Source organism: Sebastes umbrosus, chromosome 18 (assembly GCF_015220745.1).
Source record: "Sebastes umbrosus isolate fSebUmb1 chromosome 18, fSebUmb1.pri, whole genome shotgun sequence".
Lineage (NCBI taxonomy): Eukaryota > Metazoa > Chordata > Actinopteri > Perciformes > Sebastidae > Sebastes > Sebastes umbrosus.
The window spans coordinates 17,147,607-17,170,795 of NC_051286.1; the positions used below are offsets into that span (position 1 = coordinate 17,147,607).

The 23,189-nt window shown below is 41.9% G+C and overlaps 1 protein-coding gene across 5 annotated transcripts in view; it reads right to left on the reverse strand.

The window, feature by feature from the left end:
- Window positions 1-527: 527 nt before the first annotated feature.
- med23 (mediator complex subunit 23) overlaps window positions 528-23,189 on the reverse strand; it is a 130,014-nt gene continuing 107,352 nt past the window's right edge. Inside the window, exons 1-31 of one of the 5 annotated variants that reach the window (XM_037751113.1) lie at window positions 22,373-22,553; window positions 21,117-21,148; window positions 20,062-20,149; window positions 19,845-19,969; window positions 18,784-18,895; window positions 18,430-18,528; window positions 18,218-18,319; window positions 18,038-18,107; window positions 17,046-17,158; window positions 16,861-16,956; window positions 16,059-16,076; window positions 11,675-11,878; window positions 10,856-10,999; window positions 10,515-10,660; window positions 10,137-10,382; window positions 9,850-9,992; window positions 9,359-9,533; window positions 8,937-9,100; window positions 8,625-8,749; window positions 8,308-8,513; window positions 7,659-7,839; window positions 7,397-7,567; window positions 7,045-7,261; window positions 6,077-6,186; window positions 5,831-5,957; window positions 5,325-5,490; window positions 5,135-5,207; window positions 4,836-5,050; window positions 4,607-4,727; window positions 3,693-3,824; window positions 528-2,013 (exon numbers count right to left, since the gene is read on the reverse strand). In XM_037751113.1, the coding sequence (XP_037607041.1) occupies window positions 1,798-2,013; window positions 3,693-3,824; window positions 4,607-4,727; window positions 4,836-5,050; window positions 5,135-5,207; window positions 5,325-5,490; window positions 5,831-5,957; window positions 6,077-6,186; window positions 7,045-7,261; window positions 7,397-7,567; window positions 7,659-7,839; window positions 8,308-8,513; window positions 8,625-8,749; window positions 8,937-9,100; window positions 9,359-9,533; window positions 9,850-9,992; window positions 10,137-10,382; window positions 10,515-10,660; window positions 10,856-10,999; window positions 11,675-11,878; window positions 16,059-16,076; window positions 16,861-16,956; window positions 17,046-17,158; window positions 18,038-18,107; window positions 18,218-18,319; window positions 18,430-18,528; window positions 18,784-18,895; window positions 19,845-19,969; window positions 20,062-20,149; window positions 21,117-21,148; window positions 22,373-22,423 (4,188 nt within the window). In that variant the 5' untranslated portion in view covers window positions 22,424-22,553 and the 3' untranslated portion in view covers window positions 528-1,797. Of the gene's footprint in view, window positions 2,014-3,692; window positions 3,825-4,606; window positions 4,728-4,835; window positions 5,051-5,134; window positions 5,208-5,324; window positions 5,491-5,830; window positions 5,958-6,076; window positions 6,187-7,044; window positions 7,262-7,396; window positions 7,568-7,658; window positions 7,840-8,307; window positions 8,514-8,624; window positions 8,750-8,936; window positions 9,101-9,358; window positions 9,534-9,849; window positions 9,993-10,136; window positions 10,383-10,514; window positions 10,661-10,855; window positions 11,000-11,674; window positions 11,882-16,058; window positions 16,077-16,860; window positions 16,957-17,045; window positions 17,159-18,037; window positions 18,108-18,217; window positions 18,320-18,429; window positions 18,529-18,783; window positions 18,896-19,844; window positions 19,970-20,061; window positions 20,150-21,116; window positions 21,149-22,372; window positions 22,554-23,189 lie in introns of those variants that run through there. The other 4 variants (XM_037751112.1, XM_037751117.1, XM_037751116.1 and 1 more) reach the window with 4 other exon arrangements.

Here is a 23,189-nt window from a genome sequence, read left to right on the forward strand (position 1 = left end):
GTTCAGATGTTTTAGAGATATCCCCTCTGGCAGAAAGACAATCCAATGGGGCCACTAGGGTCTATAACGTCTCTCTCAGTGCTCCAGTAATAAAAGGTAGACTGAAGGCAACCGTAAACGTCTGACTCCCCCTACTGGTGTCAAGCTACTGTGTTATTGTATTTTTAATTGTATATCACAGCAGCTTAACTCAGTGTTCTCTGAGTGTGAGAGATGAGTGGTTAGCCGGCTAGGCAACACGAACAAAATAGCATTTTGAAAACGAGTCAACAAAAGACAACCGTGTTTAAAAACATACATAGATTTAGGGTTGATTAATTCAAAGACGGACAGGTGCTTTGCAAAATGTGAACATGGAATGACGAAGGCTGTGCAGAAAATATATGAAATCGTGTGGAATGATTAAACATCCATTGAAAAAAAAACATACATTATCCTGGGATTCGTTCGTTGTTGATTCACTTTGCGCGTGTGCATAAAAAGGCACACACTAGTGGTAGAAAGAAGCATCAATAAAAAACTGAACCCAGATTACCAAAATCTTTTTTTATTGAACTGATAATTATGTACAATATAAAAATTGACTACAAACAGAGCCATGGTATTAACAAGAAATGTATCTTTGTCACCCTCCTGAATGCAGCAGATACACAGAGCTGAGCTGCCGGTTACTGTGCGGGTTAATAGAGATGCCTGTTCTCAGAATTCACTACATGTTTTGCTAGAGATCCTTCATTTCCGAGATAAATAAATCAGTACCTCTGACTTTTGTCAAAGTGATTCATTATGAAATCTGGGATTTTTCACTTTGGGAGAAGTGAAGAACTGAAAACTCAGAAACAAAATGTTTAGGTCTGTGATGTGGTTAGGGCTGTGCAATTAATCGAATTTCAAACGCGATTTTTGGCTTCCAACGATTACGAAAACAAGATAATCGACATAAAAGGATTATTGTTTCGCAATGATGCTCTTTTTCTCTCTTTTGTTATAAATCCAGCGCTCCCCTTTCCTTTACAGCGGTGTGCTTTCAGGAATGACCGCTTTGTGTGGGAGGATTCCCTCGTGCGCTGGCTGGCCCTTGCCGGGTGTATGTCCCCCGTAGTGGTGCGGCGCTACCGGCTCTAAGTCGACTTGGACACGGTTTTGAGATCTGGGGTATAACACCTGCGCAGTGTAACTGGAGCTGCGGTCGTGCGTTGCTATTGGCTATCGGCGAGTGCAGATCGGATTTTACTGCGCATGTGTTGTATCCTAAAGATATGACGCGTGACATCTCCTCTTTTCATCCTCCTGGGGCCTAAGGGGGAAGTTGGCGTTTTACAGCACCCCTCATTCGGAGGATTCGTAATCTAGCGTCCGGACCTCGCTGTGCCCTCTCTCTCCCTGCGTGACTGTCAACAGTGTGGCGATGTCAGCAACCCACTTGACCCGTCTTCAAACATGGACCCCGTCTCGTTTGCCATGCTTTGTGGGTGTAAGACTTTTTTGCCGCGTCATCACCATTCATATCTATACAACCGATGTGTTTATGATAACGTTTTTTACTAGAGCGCAAAGTTCTTCGTAGATCTTAATGTTAATTCAGCTCTCAAGGTGCACCAGATGGATGCATTTAACTTTAAAATGTGGCCGACAACATTTTCTTTCTAAATGCATGTTTCCAAAATCGATGTGTAAAATAATCGTGATCTTAGTATTGACCAAAGTAATCGTAATCGTTTTTGCCATAGTCGAGCAGCCCTAGATGTGGTTATGTTTGTAAAAGTCCATTGTGATTGTAACTGTGTTTGTGTTCATCTACATAGGTGTGTGTGCGTGCTGTGTGGAGGGCGAGGAGACGGCGACAGAGGACAATAACAGTGCGGAGGCGGGGGGCTGAGGGGTGGAGGAGGAGGCCGAGGAAGCGGAGACAGCGGCGGCAGCTGATGACGAAGTCTCCGTCAGGCTGCTGTGTGTGACGAAGCGCAGTCGCAGCTTCATGGCCGGACGCAAAGTCATGATGATTTTCTCCACCTGGAGAGAAAGAGGAAAAGATGGAGAACAGACGTGAATACACAGATGTAGACAGATTGATTACCGCGTCAAAATGTATCACATGCGGACAACATCAATACCCGTAGTATGTGGCAGGGCATCCAGGCTGTCACAAACTACAAGGGAAACAAGTATACTGACACCAACCCTCCCAGACACACTTGATGCTTTTTACGCCCGCTTTGACAACCCCCCATCTGGACACTTCACCAGCACTACCATGCAGCTCAGGGGAGAGTGTACTACAGGTGACAGACGCACAGGTTCTCAGGGCTCTGCAGCAGCTTAACACCCAAAAGGCAACAGGGAGTGTCACTTAGAGTTTTGAAAGCTTGTGCTGCTGAGCTGCCAGAGGTGTATACAGACACTTTAAACACTCAGTCATTGTACTGGTTCCCAAAAAGCCACATACGACCTGCATGAACAACTTCGGTCCAGTGGTGCTCACATCCGTCGCCATGAAGTATCTAGAAAAACGTGCCCTGCCCTAGACTCTTTTCCCTCTACACACACGACTGCCAGTCTACCCATAAACTCAAGCTACATTTTCAAATTCGCAGATGAGACAATCGCCTATGGGGAGGAAAACAGTCTTGTCCTCAACACTGACAAGACCAAGGAGCTAATCCTGGATTTCAGCAAGAAAGCTCCAACTGTGCAACCTCTGTGGATTAACGGTGCTGACACCTCAGCCACTGTCAAGAGCGCACAGCTACGGCTATATTTCATCATGTCCCTGAAGAAAGCTGGAAGCCTGAGCTGTCAGTGTCTTCCCTAAGGCCCACAGAGGTCTTGTGGAGAGCATCCTCATCAGAGGTATAACTGTGGTGTGGAAACACAACACTAAAGGAGAGGGAAAGCTCTCCAGAGGACTAGTACAACAGCAGAGAGGATCATAAGAACACAGCTCTCCTCCATAGACACTCTGTTTAGGTGGAGAAGCTCCAGACACACCCGCTACGACACCATCAACCAGAGAGCATCAGAGCAAAAAGGAAGCACTTTCTACTGGCAAAAGACATTCAAACTGGTATGTGTATCTCTTTTTATTTATTATAAAGTGCATATTTTATTGTGTTTATCATATTTCAGAGAGCCGCAGAAGAATTCCAAAGCCCCTGTACACTGTAGCTGAGCAAATGGCAAATAAAAGTCTTGAATCTTCCTTTATGTAACATCACTTGTTTTGAATCGCGTCGCCCAAAATATAACACCTATAGCTCGAGTTAAGACTGTTCTAAGTGTTCAATGGTGGCTTTGTCTATTAAATTAATTACTTGAAAAGTTAATTTAAGTACACTTGTCTAAGCCTCAAGCTACAACGGAGCTACAGTTTCATCTCCTCTAATTAACTCTGGTGTCAGGTCTGGACACTAGCGGGAAGCTGTCTTGCTGCACAGGAGGTGACAGATTCAAGCTAAAAATGGAAAAGGAGAACACATGATTGTCTCCTGAGGAGCTGCGGGTTCACAGATGTGACTTTAGTTGAAGTCTGGGTGACGAAGGTCTCCAATCGTCTCCAGTAGTTTTTTACTTTTTTGTTGTTTTATCTTGTACTGTACTGTATTACTGTAGTTTTAAAAAGAAGCTTTGAAATGTTGTACTGTCAGATTTACGGTTAGTTTTCCATTTTAATAAAAAAAAATTTAAAAACTCACCTGCTCCTTCACGCTGTCTCCAGTGTACATGTATTTAATGTGATAGAGGAAGTCACAGATTGGGTCCATGTAGCTGAGATGCTGGCACTGTTGGTCCACCGCCTGCAGCATCTCGTAGAAGGCCACGCCAATCTGAAACGCACAAATACAAGGATATATTAAAAAGAAAAACTAACGTTAAAAGGGAACATTACTGTGCATCGTTTTTATGGGTTTTAATTAGGGCTGTCAATCGATTAAAATATTTAATTGCACATTTTTTTTCTGTTCAAAATGTACCTTAAAAGAGAGATTTGTCAAGCAATTAATACTCTTATCAACATGGGAGTGGACAAATATGCTGCTTTATGCAAATGATGTATATATATTATTGGAAATCAATTAACAACACAAAACAATGAAACATATTGTCCAGAAACCCTCACAGGTACTGCATCTAGCATAAAAAATATGCTCAAATCATAACATGACATACTCAATCCCAACAGGCAACAACAGCTGTCAGTGTGTCAGTGAGCTGACTTGACTACGACTTGCCCCAAAACTGCATGTGATTATCATAAAGTGGGCATGTCTGTAAAGGGGAGACTCGTGGGTACCCATAGAACCCATTTACATTCACATATCTTGAGGTTAGAGGTCAAGGGACCCCTTTGAAAATGGCCATGACAGTTTTTCCTCGCCAAAATTTAGCGCAAGTTTGGAGTAGTATTTATCCTCCTTGGCAACAAGCTAGTATGAAGGTTGGTACCAATGGATTCATTAGGTTTTCTAGTTTCATATGATACCAGTATCTTCACTTCAATGCGTTAAAGAAATAAGTGCCGTTAAAACGAATTTGCATTAACTTTGAAAGCCTTAGTTTTAATCATAATTATTGCTCTTGTCATCTATGGTTAGACGTTTGTGTGTACCTCCAACATGCATCGTGTCCTCTCCTGCTGGAAGCGCTGCAGGAACGGCCCCACCAGGTGATACACGTAGAGTAACTGGAACTCTGTCTGGACGACGGGCTTCAGCGTCTCCGACAGGAATCTACAGACACAAATGGCAACCGTGAATGATGTGTGTGGGCTAAAGAGCATAAAGAAGGATGAGAGGGTCGGTAGTAATAAGACCGAGACTTGAGGAAGACTTCCTTACTTGGGAATCAGAGACAGCTGTCCGATGGATGAGTGATGCCACACGGCGTGTGCTAACGCTAGCACGTAGCTGCAGTTCATTTCGCTGTAGCTCTGGTGGCAGGCTGTGAAGTCCAGCAAGGCGAAGGGATAACCCGCCCACTCTGTCTCCGAGGTCAGCGCCGGAGAGCCGATCACAGACACGATGCGGTCGTGGAGGACGATCCAGTAGGGCTCCTGGAAGAAGAGGGGAGATGGTGAACAAACTCTGTGTGAATTCATCAAATAGTGAAGGACTGTGATGAGTGTTTTTTTTCTTACAGGAAGTGCGGTTATCACAAGTCCAATGGCATTCATCCAAGCTGTGATGTTCTCTCTGGGAACCAGGGGTTGGCTGGAAGGTGAAAGAAAACATCAATCATTCACATCCAACTCAAAATAACCTTTATCGTTACAAAAAAGCCGTCATTTTCATCAGTCGGAGCCATTAACTGTCTAAAAGCTACTGTACCTCTTCAACACGACATTGAGCAGAGCGTTGCCGACGTCTTTTCCCGGCACGGCCAAAGCCATCAGCTCCACGCAGGTGACGTGCAGGGCGTGGGCGGCGGGGTTGGGGAACTCATTGAACCTCCAGTCACAGGTGGGGAAGGGACCGGGTGACTTGCCAGCCATGGGTGAGAGAGAGTTAGGGAGGCTAAAATTCACAGTGGCATGAATGTGAGATGTGACCCTGTATTATTTACATGCTTATATTCTCTGTCTACCAATCCATGAGACATGCCAACAGCCACTTCCATCTTGTTTTCTTCTGTTTTAACAGCTACATTGGCTGCAATAAAATGACTTGAGATTCAATTAAAAGTACTTTCTATCTGTCCTCAAAGAGGCATTAAGGTAAATGTATTATTCAGGTGCCCCAGAGGCCCCATGATGTTCATTAGTCAATATCAGGGTGAAGTTAGAGAGAACAGTGATGGATCCATCTACCAACAGGGAGAGATTAATGAAGGATATTGTCCACCAGGCGTCCGATCAGCTTGCAGTAGTAGGTGTCGTCAGGGATCCACACGTTGTCCTCTCTGGCGTTCATGCCAAACTTCAGATAGGTTTCACTAAGGCACCATCCTGGGGTACGGTTGTCCTACAAAAAATGCCACACAGATGTATGGTTTTAATCAATAATACACCTTATAAGATGTTACATAATGAGGTATTGTGTTGGATGTGTGTATGTGTCTTCCTTCATCTCCCTCTGCATACCTTCAGTGAAGACATGATGGCGTGCACCAGTTTTCTCTTCAGGTTGGTTCGGTCTCTCAGATGTCGCTCGTAGTAGTGGAGTGTGTTGTACAGGTAGGTGACTGGGCGGTCTGCACACAAACACAGCAGAAGATACACATCAGTGTGCAAAAAAAAAAAACGATGGTCTAAATATTTCATTCACATCCCCGGAGATGGCCCTTCTCTCCCTTTTTTTTCCCATCCATGTAATTTACTGCTATTGCTCTTTTTCCTCATTCTAAACCTGCTTTGTCTTTTATCCACACAGTCTTCTTACATTTAAGTAGGGCTGTCAATTGATTAAAATATTTAATCGCATGATTGTCCATAGCTGATCATGATTAATCGCAAATTATTGCACATTTTTTATCTGTTCAAAATGTACCTTAAAGGGAGATTTGTAAAGTATTTAATACTCTTATCAACACGGGAGTGGATAAATATGCTTGTTTTATGCAAATGTATGTATATATTTATTATTGGAAATCAATTAACAACACAAAACAATGACAAATATTGTCCAAAATCCCTCACAGGTACTGCTCAAATCATAACATGGCAAACTCAAGCCCAACAGGCAACAACAGCTGTCAGTGTACATGTGATTATCATAAAGTGGGCATGTCTGTAAAGGGGAGACTCATGGGTACCCAAAGAACCCATTTTCATTCACATATCTTGAGGTCAGAGGTCAAGGGACCCCTTTGAAAATGGCAATGACTGGCCTACAGCCTCCTTCGCGACAAGCTAGTATGACATAGTTGGTACCAAAGGATACCTTAGGTTTTCTACGTTTACATGATGCCAGTATCTTCTTCTTGCTTTAAAACTGAGCTACAACCTCTGAAAGATCGATTGTGTTAATGCATTAAAGAAATAAGTTAATTTGCGTTAACGCCTTATCGCGTTAACTTTGACAGCCCTAATTTTAAGACAACCTTACTCACCGTGGAACTTGTACAGCCCTCCCAGATGGTCCAGCAGCGTTTCCAGAGACTTGGAGACAGGAAGAAGCTCTAGGAAGCGGTGGATGACGATGTCAAAGACAGGCAGGAAGCGCAGGCACACGTTGCCAAAGTAGATGGGCAGGTACTGAGGCTGGAGTTGCATGGGAGGGTTGACTTGGTCCGCAAGTCCCTCAAAGTACAGCTTCTCTGGGTATTTCTGGTAAAGGAACAACAAACACTGTTGACTTCAGACCTAGGGTTTCTCTCTTCATTTCACTGTTTCATGCTGATCTGAATCAGATGGATCTTCTGTGGTGAGGATGTAACATTACTTTTTAACAGTTTTGTGTACCTTGTGGTAGCTCATGTGCTTGTTGTGCCAGTCACTCTGCAGCCAGTGCTCAGGAGCGTTCTCCTTGACAAAATCGTTGACTCGGTTCCTGAAGTCGTTGGGCTTCAACAGCAGCAGCTGGATTATAAAGTAGCAAACCTGAGCCTCGTTGCCCTCGTGGCTACGCATCGCCTGGACGCAGAGGAGAAGAGAAGCGAGACACACAGACCTTTGTCATATAATGTATATATATATATTTATTTATATGAAAATGTCTCCTCACCAGACACAGAATGAGTCTGTCCAGGGTGACGATGTTGTATTTCCAGACCATGTCGTTGAGTATTTCGATGCACTTGTTGAGCTGCTGTCCGCCGGCCGACGTGGAGAACTCGTAGACGAGGAAGTCGGCAAACGTTCGCACGTGAGCCACCAGTGCACGAGCCCCGATACGCTCCAAGACCCTGAGGGACACAAAATGAGGCTGCAGTCAACTCATCATCCCAATACAACGAACTCCCGCTGGATCAATTAGCCACAGATGTTGTTTGGAGACTTGGGAACGTCCCCCCCCCCTCGGGCCAATTAGTGTACAAAATGCCAGAACATCAGTTGTGAGGTGCAGCGTTACCACATGCTTCATCAAAACACACTCTGTGGTGACACTGAATGTAACACATGGAAAAAAAGTGATGGGAACTTGCACTGTGCTATGTATTTGTAATTAATTTAAGTCACTTTACAGAGATTTGCTTTTAATTTCACATTTTAATATATGTTTTTGTTGGTTAATAAATAAAAAAATCACAAAGTACACTTTTTATAGGCTCCGTATGTACAATGTGTGTGCCTGTGACTGTATATAATAAATACATATTTGTGTGGATTCTGTGAAAGTGTTTCAGTAGAGACACAAAATAATGACTCCAAACCTGAAGCCTATCTGGTTAATGTGGTCCGTCTCCAGCAGCATCTTCCACAGCAGACAGAGGAACAGTGGGGGTGAGCCCTGCATGGAGAAGTGAGTAATGATGTCGTTCTCGTTGGCCATGGATTTCCACTTCCTGTACTCCTCTTCCACGTTCTTCTTCAGGTTGAATCGAGACTCCTGAGGAACATTGTTCTGTTTGAAGAACGCCTGAGGAGGAAGAGAGAGAGAGATGGGAGTCATTACAAAATGATTAATGCATCAGAGATTATATAAAACTGGATTTTCAGTGTCTTTCATGTCTCAGCGACCATAGTGCACCTGTAGTGGAGCAGGGAAGCAGGACAGTGTGTGTGAGGCCCAGTTATGAGGCGTGAAGTTCATGATTGTCTGGAGGATGTCTTTACACCAAGTCCCATGGATGGAGTCGGACCCTGTGAAAAAATCTGCACACAAACGCGAAGCAGGTTATTTAAAAATATATATATGGAAAACAGGGGCTGTACAGTCAATTACATTTACAGGTATGGTAAGGAGGGAAAGACACAAACCAACAAAGGAAAAAGACAGAGAGCAGCAAGTAGACCTCAAGAGAGCAAAGATCTAAAGAGGTAAATGTAGAGTGAGCGCTACCTGTGACGTGTGTGGCTCTGGCCAGAGTGAGGATCAAGGCCCGGTTCAGCTCTTCAGACTCTGCTGACAGAACCGTCTTTGGGTCGTTGAGGAAGCGGGTGAACTGGGGCTGAACCTCTGAACTCCCCAAAGCTGTGATCAACCGCAGAGCTGTGCTCTCAACACTGGGGACAGAGACACAAAGACAGCAAGATAGATGACAAGAGGGAGACTATTATCATTCTTGTGAGTCTGCTTTTGTGTTTTCTAAACTATCTTCAGTGGAGGTGGGAACAATAAAAACAACACATGTACAATGTTATTAGGGCTGTCAATCAAATTAAAATATTTAATTGCAATTAATCAAATGATTGTTCATAGTTAATCGTGATTAATCGCACATTTTGTATCTGTTCAAAATGTAGAATATATGTTCACATTACCACAGATGCAGCTGGTTCTGGTTGGTCTGGGGCACAGCAGCCAGACTGTGAAGATGACTCAGTAGCTGGACTCGGTAGTGCGGCTGGATGTGGTGCATCCTGTAGCTGAACATCTCCAGTAATGTGTGCAGGATTCCCCAAGCGTGAGACTTAAATACGTTAGGCAGCAACTGGCCTGAACAGACAGAGGGATTATTATTAATATGTATTCAACATGCGTCTGCTGGCGCGGAGACACAAATTTGTGTTAAACACAAATTATCTGAGCCAGTCTGCTCAAAATGCAGCACAGTGGACGAGCAGTGAAGACTGAATATAAATCGGACTAGGACATGCTGGAAGAGTGATAACACTCTGTACTGTGACAGTCAGCGATTATCCTTCAGGGAACATAATGATGAGATACTGAGGTACGCAAATTACACTTTCTGCATCTGAAGTTAACAGCTTTTCACAACACAGCTGTGAATGAAAATGTTTCTGTTACTCACTGATGAATCCTTTGATGCCCAGTGACTCGATCTCCATGTAGACCAGCAGTCTGCTGTATGTTTCTACCAGCGCGGGCGCCAGGGCGTTGCTGGATTTGGCTTGGGCCAACTTTATTACCCGAGTGGCGATACTGTGGATCAGACTGGAGGCAGACAGGAGAGGGACAAAGAGACAGTTAAATGTATTTTAATAAATGATCTGTGTCGCTCTCTGTACAATTCACTATCCATCTTAAAATCATCCATATATAATTTTTTTCATCTGTACGTCCCTTGCTTTCCCTTACCTCATCTTTGCATGCACTGTGAGTGAATCCAGCAGGTTCATGGGCAGCGGGGTGACAGACCCTGACGCCATACAGTTGGTGCCGGGTAGGTTGATCCTCATAGATCCGTTTCCGTAGATGGTCTCTACCAGGACGCCCATCGGCAGAGTGAAGCACTCCGAGTTGGTGCTGTAGGCGTTACACAGCAGAGCGATCTTGTAGTCGGACATGCAGAGAGTCTTGTTACGCAGCGACTGCTGGAGAAACCTAACAGACAGGAGGGAAGGAAGCTAGGGTTATATTTAACTATTACCTGGGTACAGTATTTTGGTGTACACTTGAGGTATTTATTGATGTAAAGCACATCATTTCAAGGTCCAGTATTTTAAAGATACGTACTCATGGTGTAGTTTCAGAGAGTGTGGTATGGGTATCTGTAGTTTGGAGTTGTCGTTCTGGGCTTTGCGGTTCAGGTGGATCCAGATGCAGGTCATGGCAAAAGAATGAGTCGACTGAGGCTTGTTAATGTCTGGAACTGGGATGCACTGGAGGGGGAGAGAAAACACAGATTAATCTGATGGTACTGCCTATGAAGTGGTTACATATAGAACAAATTGCGATCACTAGCACTACCACAACTTCTACCACGACTGCTGCACTACAGCCAACAAAAACACTCAAATAGGGCACTGGTGATAATGATTACAGTAAACAAAAATCATTTCTTGGCAGATGTGTACCTCTTTTTCTGGGTAAAGCAGGTCAAAGAGCTTCATGACAGGCAGGAAGTCGGCTAAGGCGTTCTTCTGAATGCTTCCTGATATGAACTGCAGCAAGACCCACATCAGGTGGTCTCTACCTTTAATGAGACCTCTGCATGCAAGCTATAGAGAGGTAAAAACAAGAACAAGGGTCACATCAGTTGATACCCATTTTATCAATTAAACACCCACTCTTGAATACTTTTGTATTTGCCTTGTAAATTTTGCTTCATTTAGTTTTTACCTACATTTCTCAGGAGCCACAAAGACCACAGAGCTGGTATTAACTTGCTGGCAGAGGCTTATACATTTGTCTTTAATGGATCCCGACATTATGTTTTTGAAATGTATGTTCTTAAGCTGAATTCCAGTTGCTTGATTTCCTATTAGCAGTTACCGTTTGTGGATGTGATATTCAGATTATCCTGCCTTTAAGGCAAAGGCTAAACAATGGCTGCTAGATGGTATTACCTTATAGAATGAGGATGTCTTAAATGTCTTGTAAAATGTCTTATGATTCTTAGTTTTTTTTATGTTTTATTTCTTATTTCATTGCATATTGAGCTAAAGTCATGCAGTTGTTATCTTCTATGATATGATGTCTTTTTGTAGGTGTCTGTGATACTTTTTACTTGTTGCCTTTCTGACCAAAACATTTTATTCCCTGACAAAATGTATTATGTTGTATTTTATAAATACATTTAAGAATACTGTCAATAAATCAAATCAAGCCAAAATCCAATTACCCATTATTAGGATGGTTAACTCTTCCTCCCTCTGCTATCTCCCTCCTCTTACCTTTTGATGTAACGACAGCACCATGTGAGGGAAGCTTGCAAACTGAAACAACACAAAGAAGATGAGCTGGGAGGAGAGGTGCTGCCACAGCAGCTGGCTAGTTCCTCCGATGTCGGCGTCAAAGTGCTCCTCGGTCTCGGAGCGCTCCATGGCATACACCACGAGGTCCACCAGCTGCTCCTCCAGCACTGGGCAACGCTGCTTCTGCTGACGGGGGAGGACGGGAGTGTTAAAGGATAAAGGAAATAGTGGGCAGGAGAGAGAGAGGAAGTTAAACAGAGAAAGGGAGGGAAAGACGTCCGAGGACAGAAAGAGACAGAAGAGGAAAAAGGGGTGAGAGACGTGAAAAGACAGAGGGAAAGGAAGGGAGAAGAAAGACAGACAGAGGGAGGGAGAGAATGTGGGAGACACCATCGTTAAATTACTTTACATACACAACATCTTCATTCTATAATAGATGCTTCAACAATTGTTAGACATTGACTTATTAAACCTTTTCCCATCCCTTCTTCCATGCAGGACGGCATCTCCTTCCTGCCTCTGTCAGCTGGGTAAACTTCACTCTGGCCCCTTTTCCACATTTACCGTTATCCCCAAATGTTCTGGTAATTTTCCTGTGATGTAATTATGTAGGAACAGCTGCTGAACTTAAGTGTCCACATGGCTCCAGTAATTTGCCAAGTTGTAATTTGGACCCAGTAAGATTTTAGTCAAATCTCCTGCTACAGTTCCAGTGCACGCAAAAGGTTGCAGCAATCTGACGTGAAGGTTTTACGTGGAGTGAACCAATCACAAAAGAAGGTTTGTGTGCTTGTGGGTAGCACACGGCAGTCAATTAGCACTGAACTCACAAGCTAATCCGGACAAGTAAATATAAACATGGACATTTTGAGAAGGTAATTGGTTTTTAGAACATCCTGCCAAAGGACTGCAGTTGATAATTAGCAGACTGGCTAACACCGCCCCACTTGCATGTTGATTAATGTGCATGGCCCGTATCAATAAAGGAAATTAGATTAAAATTATGTAAATGCTGTTAATGTCAACATATTGTAACGTTGACAAAAGTAAAACTGAGCTTGACCAGAAGTAGCTTGCCTTACACTGGACATGGCACCATTAAACCAATAATGGATTGAAGCAATGGGCTATCCACAAAACTGAATTGCTGAGTTGCATGAAAAACATTCATAGTACCCGACATTAAGGACATCATTTCATGCCAAAACAAGACACTGGTCTTGTCATTTGTTACATTTTTCAAAGATCTGGAAGTATTAAAAACTACTAATACTTAGGGGTGTAAGAAAATATCAATACACATGTGTATCGCGATAGTATTTTGTGCGATGCTGTATAGATTCTCCAAAACACGATCGATTTTTAATTAACCTCTTACAAACCCGGCCTCTACTCGATCTGTCGGAGGTTGTAGCGGGTTCAGTTTTAAATCTAGAGTGAAGTTACTGGTATCATATGAAACTATACTATGACAGTTTTTCCTAAAATAAAAAAAAATAAAAAAATTGCAATCCATCGCCTTGCTTAAGGTATCGCAATATATTGAATCGTCCTGTATCATGATTCGTATCGTATCGCCAGATTCTTGCCAATGCACAGCCCTACTAATACTGACATTGTCCTATTAACCCCAGGGTGGGCACCTTAACTTCACCCACCAGACAGGCAGAAGGAGTGTGGATCTCTGCAGTGGCTACCACTGTAGGTCTTAACACAGCCTTTTCTCACACAACTGGGATACAACATAGCAAGGAACTAAATGGCACAGCACAGAGCAGCACAATATGACACAGAACAGCACCAAACCAAACAGTGCAACACGTTCCTGCATGCAGGCTATCGGGTTTGGGAAGGTTCAAGGTGGGGAGGTGGTGTGATTGGGAGGAAGAAGAGGAGCTGTGAGGCTGCTGACCATCACTTCTCTTCCTCTGTCACCAAACACACACGCACGCACACACATGCTCACACAGGAAGAGAGAGGGCAAGAGAAAATCAAAGAAAAAGAGAGAGAAAGAGAGAAAGATCCACAGGCATATCTTCTGTCTACTGTACAGAGAAATCAGCCCAATGGCTTACCAAGTTACATCCCAAAGCCAGTGTCCTAGCAACAGTAAAACCATACCAGTGGCTGGTCTATAATCCACTTCCTCTACAAACATACCAGGCTCAACCAATGGCAAACGGATGTGTATCTAGAGTAAATACATGTCAAGGTAACCATCTCTCAACCCACTTTTTTCCCAATTAGTATCTATCTGCCACTGATAGTGATCACAAATGGTTAACTGTTAAACTAAGTTAGCAATTCAGACTCTGTGTTTTGAAGTGTCATACTGTTTGCTAAAGGGATCACTGACCATCGTGGGTTGAAATGCTGCTCTCAGTAGTCTTTTCTGTCAATTTCATCTAGCTTACGTAGGGCTGTAATTAACAATTTTTAATTGTCGATTAATCTGTTGATTATTTTCTCGATGAATCAATTTAGTTGTTTGGTCTTTAAAATGTCAGAAAATGGTGATAAATGTCGATCAGTATTTCCCAAAGCCCTCATCAATCATTTTGATCGGCATATAAAAGCCTAGTTTAAAACACATGAGCAGGGAAGCTGTTGCTTGTAGTTCAATATGCACTGTAGCTCAGTACCGTTAATCAACAATGTAAAACTACGATGGACAAGGTACAAACTGGAGGAAAAAAAAAAAAAAATCAACCACGCGTCAACCAATGAACATCACACAACACAGGTCGGAGTTCACTCGTCCACTCAGACAGCCAATCAGAATCACTCATCAGCCGACCTGGGCAAAACACTGATCAAAACACTAAAAACTAAAAAATGAGCGTAGGGAGCACACACTTTGTCATGTCTTCTATTTTTTTTTAAGCTGCCTATGCACATGCAATTGAAATTTGTACGCTGCTATCCCAGTGAACTTAATAATTACAAAAAATATCACTCCATCTCTAAACTGGAAAGTCAAGAGGTACTCTTTGGAGAATACATACGTTTATAAAGGAATGGAAAGTGAAGTTAGCAGAGCATGAACGTTACCAATTATAAGCTCCACTCATTTAAGAAGCCTTTATCATTTTCGCAAAAGCAATTACTGGATGCCAGAAGTTGCATAGGAGTAAGGTTCACTAATGTACTGCAGCATCAAAGCATCAATTAGTTAGCTTAGACTGGAAGTAGAAGACATGACAATGAGAAAAAATCATTAAGATCCACCAACTCTCAATGCCTACCTAAAAATAAATACATTGATCATGATAAATTGACCTGATGTAGTAGTAGAGCTGGTCTTTCTGTTATTACTTGAATTGCAAAGCATAATAAACTATATCGTGGTACGAGTCAAGACCACTATTTAGTCTAAATAAAGTAGTTTTGCCCAGGTCAGACCAACAGAAAGCAGCATGAGGTCAGACACGAGAGGACCTCGCTAACAACAGGCAAGGACCAGACTACATTCACACATGCAGTGCAGCAGGACTTGAAATGTCAACAGCAGGGTTTGAATCAGAAATACTTAATGTCAGCTTGTTAGCTGGAACCACAGACATGGCTGGAACTAAAAAACACTGTTTTCTGGTGACCAAAACTCCACTGCAGAGAGTCTTTAACTGTCTCAGTCTGGAATAAAAACTGTATGATGAGCGTCAGTTGACATTAAGGACAATCCAGGGTTGTAAAATTAAATCTTAAATGATCGATGTATGGAAATTGGGCTGCAGCACGGCAAATATACATAAGAATATAGGGATTGAGATATAGAAAAATACTAAAGGATAGATGAGAGAATATTAAACATTACAATAAACAATTCCGATGTTGCAAAAACTTTACTGAGTATAAATTTAAGCAGTAAAACATTGACAGAGCTGACTTACTATTCCTGCTCTATGAGCATTTGTGGTGACCAGTAAGTAATGATTTATTTTCCCTTTATAAAAGCCTGCACTATTATAACAACACAGGAATTGTATTTTGGGAGGGATTACTTATTTTGCTCAGGATATCGTCTAATATATAAATACAGAAACACTACTCTATTAACTGAACAAGCAATCCATGGTTGATGATCCATAACCATCGATCAACCTGCTGCTGCTTTATGTACCTGCCCAGTATATATTTGGCCACATTTGTCTCTTTCTACTGAGTATCTCTCTATGAAGCCCTGCTGTGACCATCTCAAGCTCTGTAGCATTTCTCTCCACTCCATCTCAAGTTTTCTTTTTTTTTTTTGTCCAGTTTCCCATTTCTATGACATCAGCGTGCCTAAAAAAAAAAAAAGCTAAGCGTCCAATGGGCTGGTTAGTTGGTAGGTCGGGGTGACCAGGAAGAGGAACAACGACATACCTGGGCAATGTTCAGAGTCTAGAGAGCGCATGGCAAGAGAGATAGACAAACACAACACACAACCAGAGGACAAAAGAGAGAGAAACAAAGGAAGAAGGAGAAAGAAACAAGAGAGGGGAAAAAAAGGAGAGACAGAGAGAGAGAAAGTGGTGACTAAGGAGCTAGGTTGTTCACTGTCCGTTCAGCACAGTTAGTGTCAACTCAGCCAATTCAAACAGACACACTGGATTCTGGGTTATTTGTTCATATTCGAAATATGAGGGGAAAAAAAAATCAGAGCTCTGGTCAGTGTTGATTATTGCTTTGTGTTAGCAGTGGCAACAGTCTGAGAGCTGGTCAAACAGTGTCTATGGTGCTCAGTGAGCTGGGCTGAGTTGAAACTGCATGAAACCAACAGGGAAAACTAACACCAGTGCATTATGGGTCAAGCTCACTGCATTGGCTTGCTTTTTACATATGGTCTTACATAGCTGTGTTACCAGGGCAACAAGGGAGGAGAGGGGTGTCAAAAGAAAAAAGGTGGGGAGGAAATTAAAAAGGGGAAAAAGAAAGGAAACAAACAGAAAGAGCAGAAGAAGAGGAATAAGTCAAGGAGAAAAAAAGAACAACAGACGAGGAGCAGAAGAGAGGAAAAAAGAAGGAGAACAAGGAAGTAGGAGGAAGAAGGGAGCAGAGAGAGTGGGGTGGCCAAAATTAAAAAGAAAGGGGAGAGTCGATAAAGATAGTCAAAGGAAAAGTGAGGGCAGGTGGAGGGCCTGGTATAGAAGCAACAAAGCAGAAGTAGAAGAAAAGGTTGTCATACCTGCTTGTTGAGTCCTAACATGTTGCACACCATTTCTCTTGAATATGGCTGTTCTAAAACGTAGCGCAGCAAGCCCGTCTGCGGCTCAAACAGGTCCTACACACAAAAACATACAATTTATTACTGCTTATGCGTACGTGTGTGTGTGTGTAAATGCTTGTGTGGTGCATATGTTAATATGATACCTTGTCAAATGGCAGTATGCCTCTCAGAGGGAAGCGGAGAGTAGTGGGGTCTAATTTCCAGGAGTTACAGATGGCTCCACTGTTATTCACCACTGGTAACAAGCTGCACCGACCTGCGGACACAATCACACATGGAATGACTAAACAGGCACACTGCACATACATCGCATGAGTTGCATTATGTACTTCACTCAAAGACTATAAGGGGCTATGACCACCAAAGCGTTTTTTTCCTGGGGCCAGCGTATTTTTTTTGCTTTGAAATGGGAACGCTGCATATTTACGCCATGGTTAAAAACGCCAGCAGCGGGAGGAGGCGCCGAGCGTCTATTCTGCGCCGATCACAGCACGTTTGGAGTTTTTTTTTTTCAGGTTGCCGACAGTTGAAAAATGTTCACCTTTGGGTAAAACGCTGCACTCGTGACTGTCACATTTTACCCTGACGTCCAATCACAGTGGAGGAGGGGCAGGACAAATAGCCTTCAACAAACACGTGATCTGCGGATATTCCGTATCATAGCAACCAGCCGCAACCAAAGCGTCTCAACTGAAAAAACGCTGCGCCTCCAAAGCGCTCTCAACTTAGCATTTTCAGAAGAGCACATAGCGTTTTCAGCAAGGATAAAAAAAAAAAAAAAACTTTAGTGGACCCCTAAGTCATAAATCTGTGGCATGCAATGTAGCATACAAGTACTGTACATGTTGAGTTAGCACCAGAGTGCTCAATAGAAACCACCTAAATCTCTATTTGTGTCTCTTTATAGTTGTACATAATCAGCTTTTCCCTCCTTTAGATCATATTCAACTTTTTCACCTTTAGTTTATATTCTGGTTTAAAAAAGGAATGGACTTTGTTAAAGCTTCGGCAAAGCATAAAGAAGAGTTTGCCAAAAAACAAGAACCCTTGAGAACAACAAAACTAAAAAAACTTGATATCTTTTTGATCAGCATTTTGTAAGCTTCTGGTGTGGGTGTGTTTATGTGTCTCTTACCACAGATAGAGTTGATTCTGGCTGTGGGTCTGAAACTGTTCTCAAAGTCTGATATCGAACTGCCTAGAAGCTACAAAAGAGAGACCGGATGAAAGAGAGAAAATAAAACAGAAACATTTGTTAGATACACATGACAAAGCTGCACACGTACACACACGTACACAAGAAACTCACACTTACCCAGTGTGATAGCTGTCCCTCTGGATACAGTTTTCTGATTTCTGCGATGGCAAAGTAGGCTGGCAGGAGGCAGGCATTTCTGTCTAGGATGTACTCCACCACCTGGAGTACACACAGAGTAAGAAATTAAAGCAATAGATTTGATAAGTTTTCAGATAATTTATTCAAACAAGTGAAAATTAGAAAGAAAAATCACAAATAAGTGAAAGAACCTCTCTGGCGGCCAGAAGCTGTTGGACTATAGCTGAGCTGACCGTGATGGGAATGGATTGAATTTTATCCAGGACAGCTTTCAACAGGTCTCGAACGCCCTGAAACAAACACATTTTACATGAAAACATATCCCGTGATGGAAGATTTCAACTTCAACAACTGTCTGTTAAGAAAAGATGACAAACGCGTTAGTCGGAGTACTGTAGACCACAAGAGGATGTTATTTATTTTATTTTATTTGTATTAATTTTAAGAGCTTCTTATGATTGAGCTTGTTGATGAATTGTCTCAGCTGTACTTATGTGTGTGTGTGTGTGCGTGCGTGCGTGTGTGTGTGTGTGTGTGTGTGAGACCTTGTAGTCCACCCCTCCAATGATCTTGCGAATCAGTTTGAAAGTCAACGCCCACAGCTGAGTCCTCTCCCATTCCAAACTGTCCGAGCTTATCAGAGCTACACACACCATCCTTCGGACAGACAAAGAGATTCATCAGATGGGCGATTAAGACAAATAACTGACATAATAGATAAGAGACAGTGCACATAATGTGTTTGTGATATGTCACAGCTTTAGACAGATTAACATGTTAATGAAACTTTGTGTATCATATAAATGAAAAGTAATACTTTCAATTATGGTATTATCATAAACCATATGGATGATTAATCTATTCTAATTATATTTTAAGGCAAGAGCTGACAGTGATATTGCAGCCTATAAAAAAATAAATAAAGCATAAGCAAATTAACTGGAGAACACTGGACTCTGTCAAGCCCAGACTGTAAATTCATGCATGCTGTAGGCCTTTGTAAGTGTGTATAGCCCCGTTTCCACCAAAAGTTCCTGGGACTTTTTAGTCCCCATCACTACTTTTAAGGAACTAAAAGGTTCCTTCAGCCCACTGTTGTCTATGTTTCCACCGCGGTCTAAAGACCTGTGAAGATTACTCTCTGTCTTTATTTTAATGATTCAGGAGGCCAGCAGCAGAGCCTAACTTTACTTTCAAGTTTATCAAACAAAGAGAAATGCTCTACCTTCATCCTAATATGGCCCTAAATCGATACTAGAGTACTTCCTTGTTTAAGAATGAAGCAGTACACAAGTTCAAGCCGCTGAAGCAGCGGTGCTGTGTGTGTTTCACCAATCAGCAACGGTTATCCCTGCAAACCCAACCCCGAAAGTTCATGTAGTTTCCGAAAGTACTACCCCTCGACCAGGGCCATTTTTGTAGGTAAAAAGGCCCCGGAAAATGTCCCCGGAACTTAATGTAGACCCTGGTCCCTGCGGGCGAAATGCAATGAGTTCCTCAAAATGTTCCTAGTTCCGGGGGGAAGTTCCTATGGTGGAAATGGGGCCTATGAGTGTGTGTGTGTGTGTGTGTGTGTGTGTGTGTGTGTGTGTGTGTGAGTGTGTACCTGGGAGGTAACAGACTGGTCTCCACAGCCATTGCTAAACAGTCGTGAAGGAAGGAGATCCTTTTGGGACTGTGCTGGCTGTGTATAAACCGCACTATCCACTGCACGCACTGTTCATGAGACTCCTGCAGAAAGACATGGAGGGAATTGAAGACATCCAGCCGATCATTCATTAATTCATGTGCAAGCACGTATCTGTCTCTGTGTGATTAGACACCTGTGGCAGTGTCCCCCAGTATTGTCTGAAGGCTCCCAGACAACTGATCAGTTTGGTCCGCTCATCCTCTGGAGTGTCCATAAACATCCTAAAACACAACACAACTGATATTTTAGCCTGCAGCATTTCATTTTACAATCACACTTTAACATATTCTGTTTTGTTTTTTCTGCTAAGCCATAAAGTATGTAACAAATCAACATTACACCTTCTACTGTACAACTAGTCAGACCTGAGGCCTGTACTACGAAGCAGGATTTGGCATTAGCGAGGTAACTTCAGGTTTAACCCTTCAGGGTTTTCAGTCCTACGATGGTGGTTCACTTCTTACTGGGTAAATCGCCATGGTAACTTATGCTGAACACCTAACCTGCTCTGGAGCAGTGATAAGAGGTCAATTTGTATAAACGCATCGCCTACTGACCAATCAAAGCTATATGCAGAAAGGACAGCTGGTTTTATGCTGTCGGGGACGCAGCTGAAAGAAGGCTGAAATAGTCACACATGCCACCTCATTACCTTAGGGCATAATGAAGTGTGATCTACTCCTCCATTCTATTCTGAAAGCTTTTTTATAATATCACCGCCCCATTTAGACAACTATATCTGACTTTTGAGTGTTCCGTTAAATTAATAAATCTGTTAATTTACGCATTCACACATCGGCATTTTTTTTCTTTTGCCAGCTGTCCTTCCTACATTTGGCAGCTTCAACTGTGTTCATTTTAGTCTGGATTATGTGTTTAACTTCTTCGTATTTGTCTAATATTATAGTTTGCTCTTGGTTTGTAAAATGTGCCGCTCTGCTGACAGTAGACTTATCCATGTTTGTGATTGGTCAGATGCTGCAAACATCACCCCTTTCATGTGAACGCATTTATAGCCAGATTGAGAAACCCTGGGTTAATTTACTGAGTTGATAACCACCGTCGTAGGACCGCTTAGTGGGATCATGTTGGGGTAAGTCACCCTGGGTATGTTGAGCTCGCTTCAAAGCACAGGCCTTTAACCACAAAATAACAAAACAACAGGAAATGTGAGCGGAGACATCTTACCCAGCAAAGGCCTCTTCTATCATCTCAGTTTTCTGAGGAGAGGAGGAGGAAAATAAAATTGAGAAAATATTATTTGGGAGGAAATAAAATGATTTATTTCTTTAATCCTTCTTCTGTTGTTTTTTCTAACAGCTTTCCACTTCTTTCTTAATAATAGTAATCACAATAACGGTCTTCTCTGTTGCCTCAGTACACACAGAAGTCAGGTGTCAGAATTTGCTAAAGAACAACACCTGATATTGGTAGAGATTAAGGTGAGTATATGTTATTCAGACATAGCTGTAAATCCTACTTTCTTTGTCTAACTTTAGTGCTATATTGTGTCCTGTTGTACTGCAGCACAGCCTGGCTCAATAGTATATCTGTAAAACTAAACTAAAATCTGTGCGAAGATCATTGGCCAACCTGTGACAGCCTCCTTTCAAGCAGCTCACAACAAGAGTATGCTCAGACTTGCCAAAAGCATCTCTTCTGATCCATTACATGCTTTAAATATCAACTTCTGCCCTCCAAGAGGCGATTCAGAGTCCCTACATTTAACCTGCATCAGGCTAAAGAAAGCTTTTGTCCATCAGTCCATCCTGTTGCTTTATAATAACTAATGTGCTGCTAAAGACATGTGAATCCAGAGGACAGATTTTGTAATGTGTTAAATATGAATAATTGTGATGTGTTTTGTTTTTTGTCTGATGGGTCTTACTTGTCTGTCTGTCTATGGTAACAGTGTGTCTATTGTATGTGTACTTTCTCTCAAACTGAGCTAACTATGGATGCAAAATGAATTTCAGTGCAAAATTATTGTATTTCCTCTCTCTCAATGCTTCTTATCACTGTCATATGGTAATTAACCCAAAGACAAACTTCTACTTTTGAAGCAACGTCATTACTATTAAAGTCACAAAACATTCCCCAATTGTAAAAGTAGGTAATCCATAACTATGAGGTACATTGTAAACGTGAATATGCAAGTATGCTTATTAAAAAGCAATGAGTGAATAAAGTCCACAATGCAGAAAGTGTAAAAGCATCCAGTTGTTTTGAAATGTTACATTAGAAAACGTTTCAATGTTTGATGTTCATAAATGTATGGTTATCTATATAATGGAGCTGTGTTTAGCTCTCTAGTGTTATCTGTGTTGTTGTTGTTGTTAGTTATTCATCTGCAGCTTCAGGAGTGAACATATAAAGGAAGCGGCTAATGCTACATGCTAACTAACTAACTGACTATCTGATGTTAATAAATGTAAATAAATTACCACAACATCCTCAAAGATGCTCTGCAGCTGCGTCTCCATCGACAGCGCCATGTTTGCATCAAAAAAGTGACACTTTTTTAGCGAAACATCACAAAAATGAATCAGTTTCTCCTTCCAGGAGGCGCAGGCGATGCTAGCAACAAGCTAAATGCTACACCGCGCCGCGAGACGTGCAACCTCATAAACAATCCGGAGACGCAGCAGAGACACAAGCTGCACAGTTCCGCTTCATTTTGTTTATCATGATGTGGAGCCTAACCCTAGTTCCTCTATAATTATAAATGATTGACAGGTTTCACAATGTACCATACTGCTTACAGTCGTTATGTCTTTTTTAAAATCTATATTTAGTTAAGTATGGCCTACTTACTACTCAGGTGTAATTCATACTGTGCAATATCATTTTCCACTTGTGCAATTGTGTTAATAGTCTGTTTATTGTCAATACTGTATATACTGCTCCTTTTATTTTTTACTTCCTTCTATTTAAATGGTTCATATTTTGTTACACTTTGTTTAGCTCTTTTTTTTTTTTACTGTGTTAGCTGATGCATCTTGTTTTTGCACTATCCAAGTACTTTTATCTACATATACTCAGATACTTTATGTATCTCAGATACGTCGTAATATTACGAGAAAAAAGTTGTAATATTATGCGAATAAAGTCATAACTTCACGAGAAAAAAAATAAAATAGCACGTAAAATTACTACTTGATAATATTATGACTTTATTCTCATAATACTAAGATTTTTTTCTCGTAATAATATGACTTTATTCTTGTAATATTATGACTTTATTCTTGAAATCTCAGATTT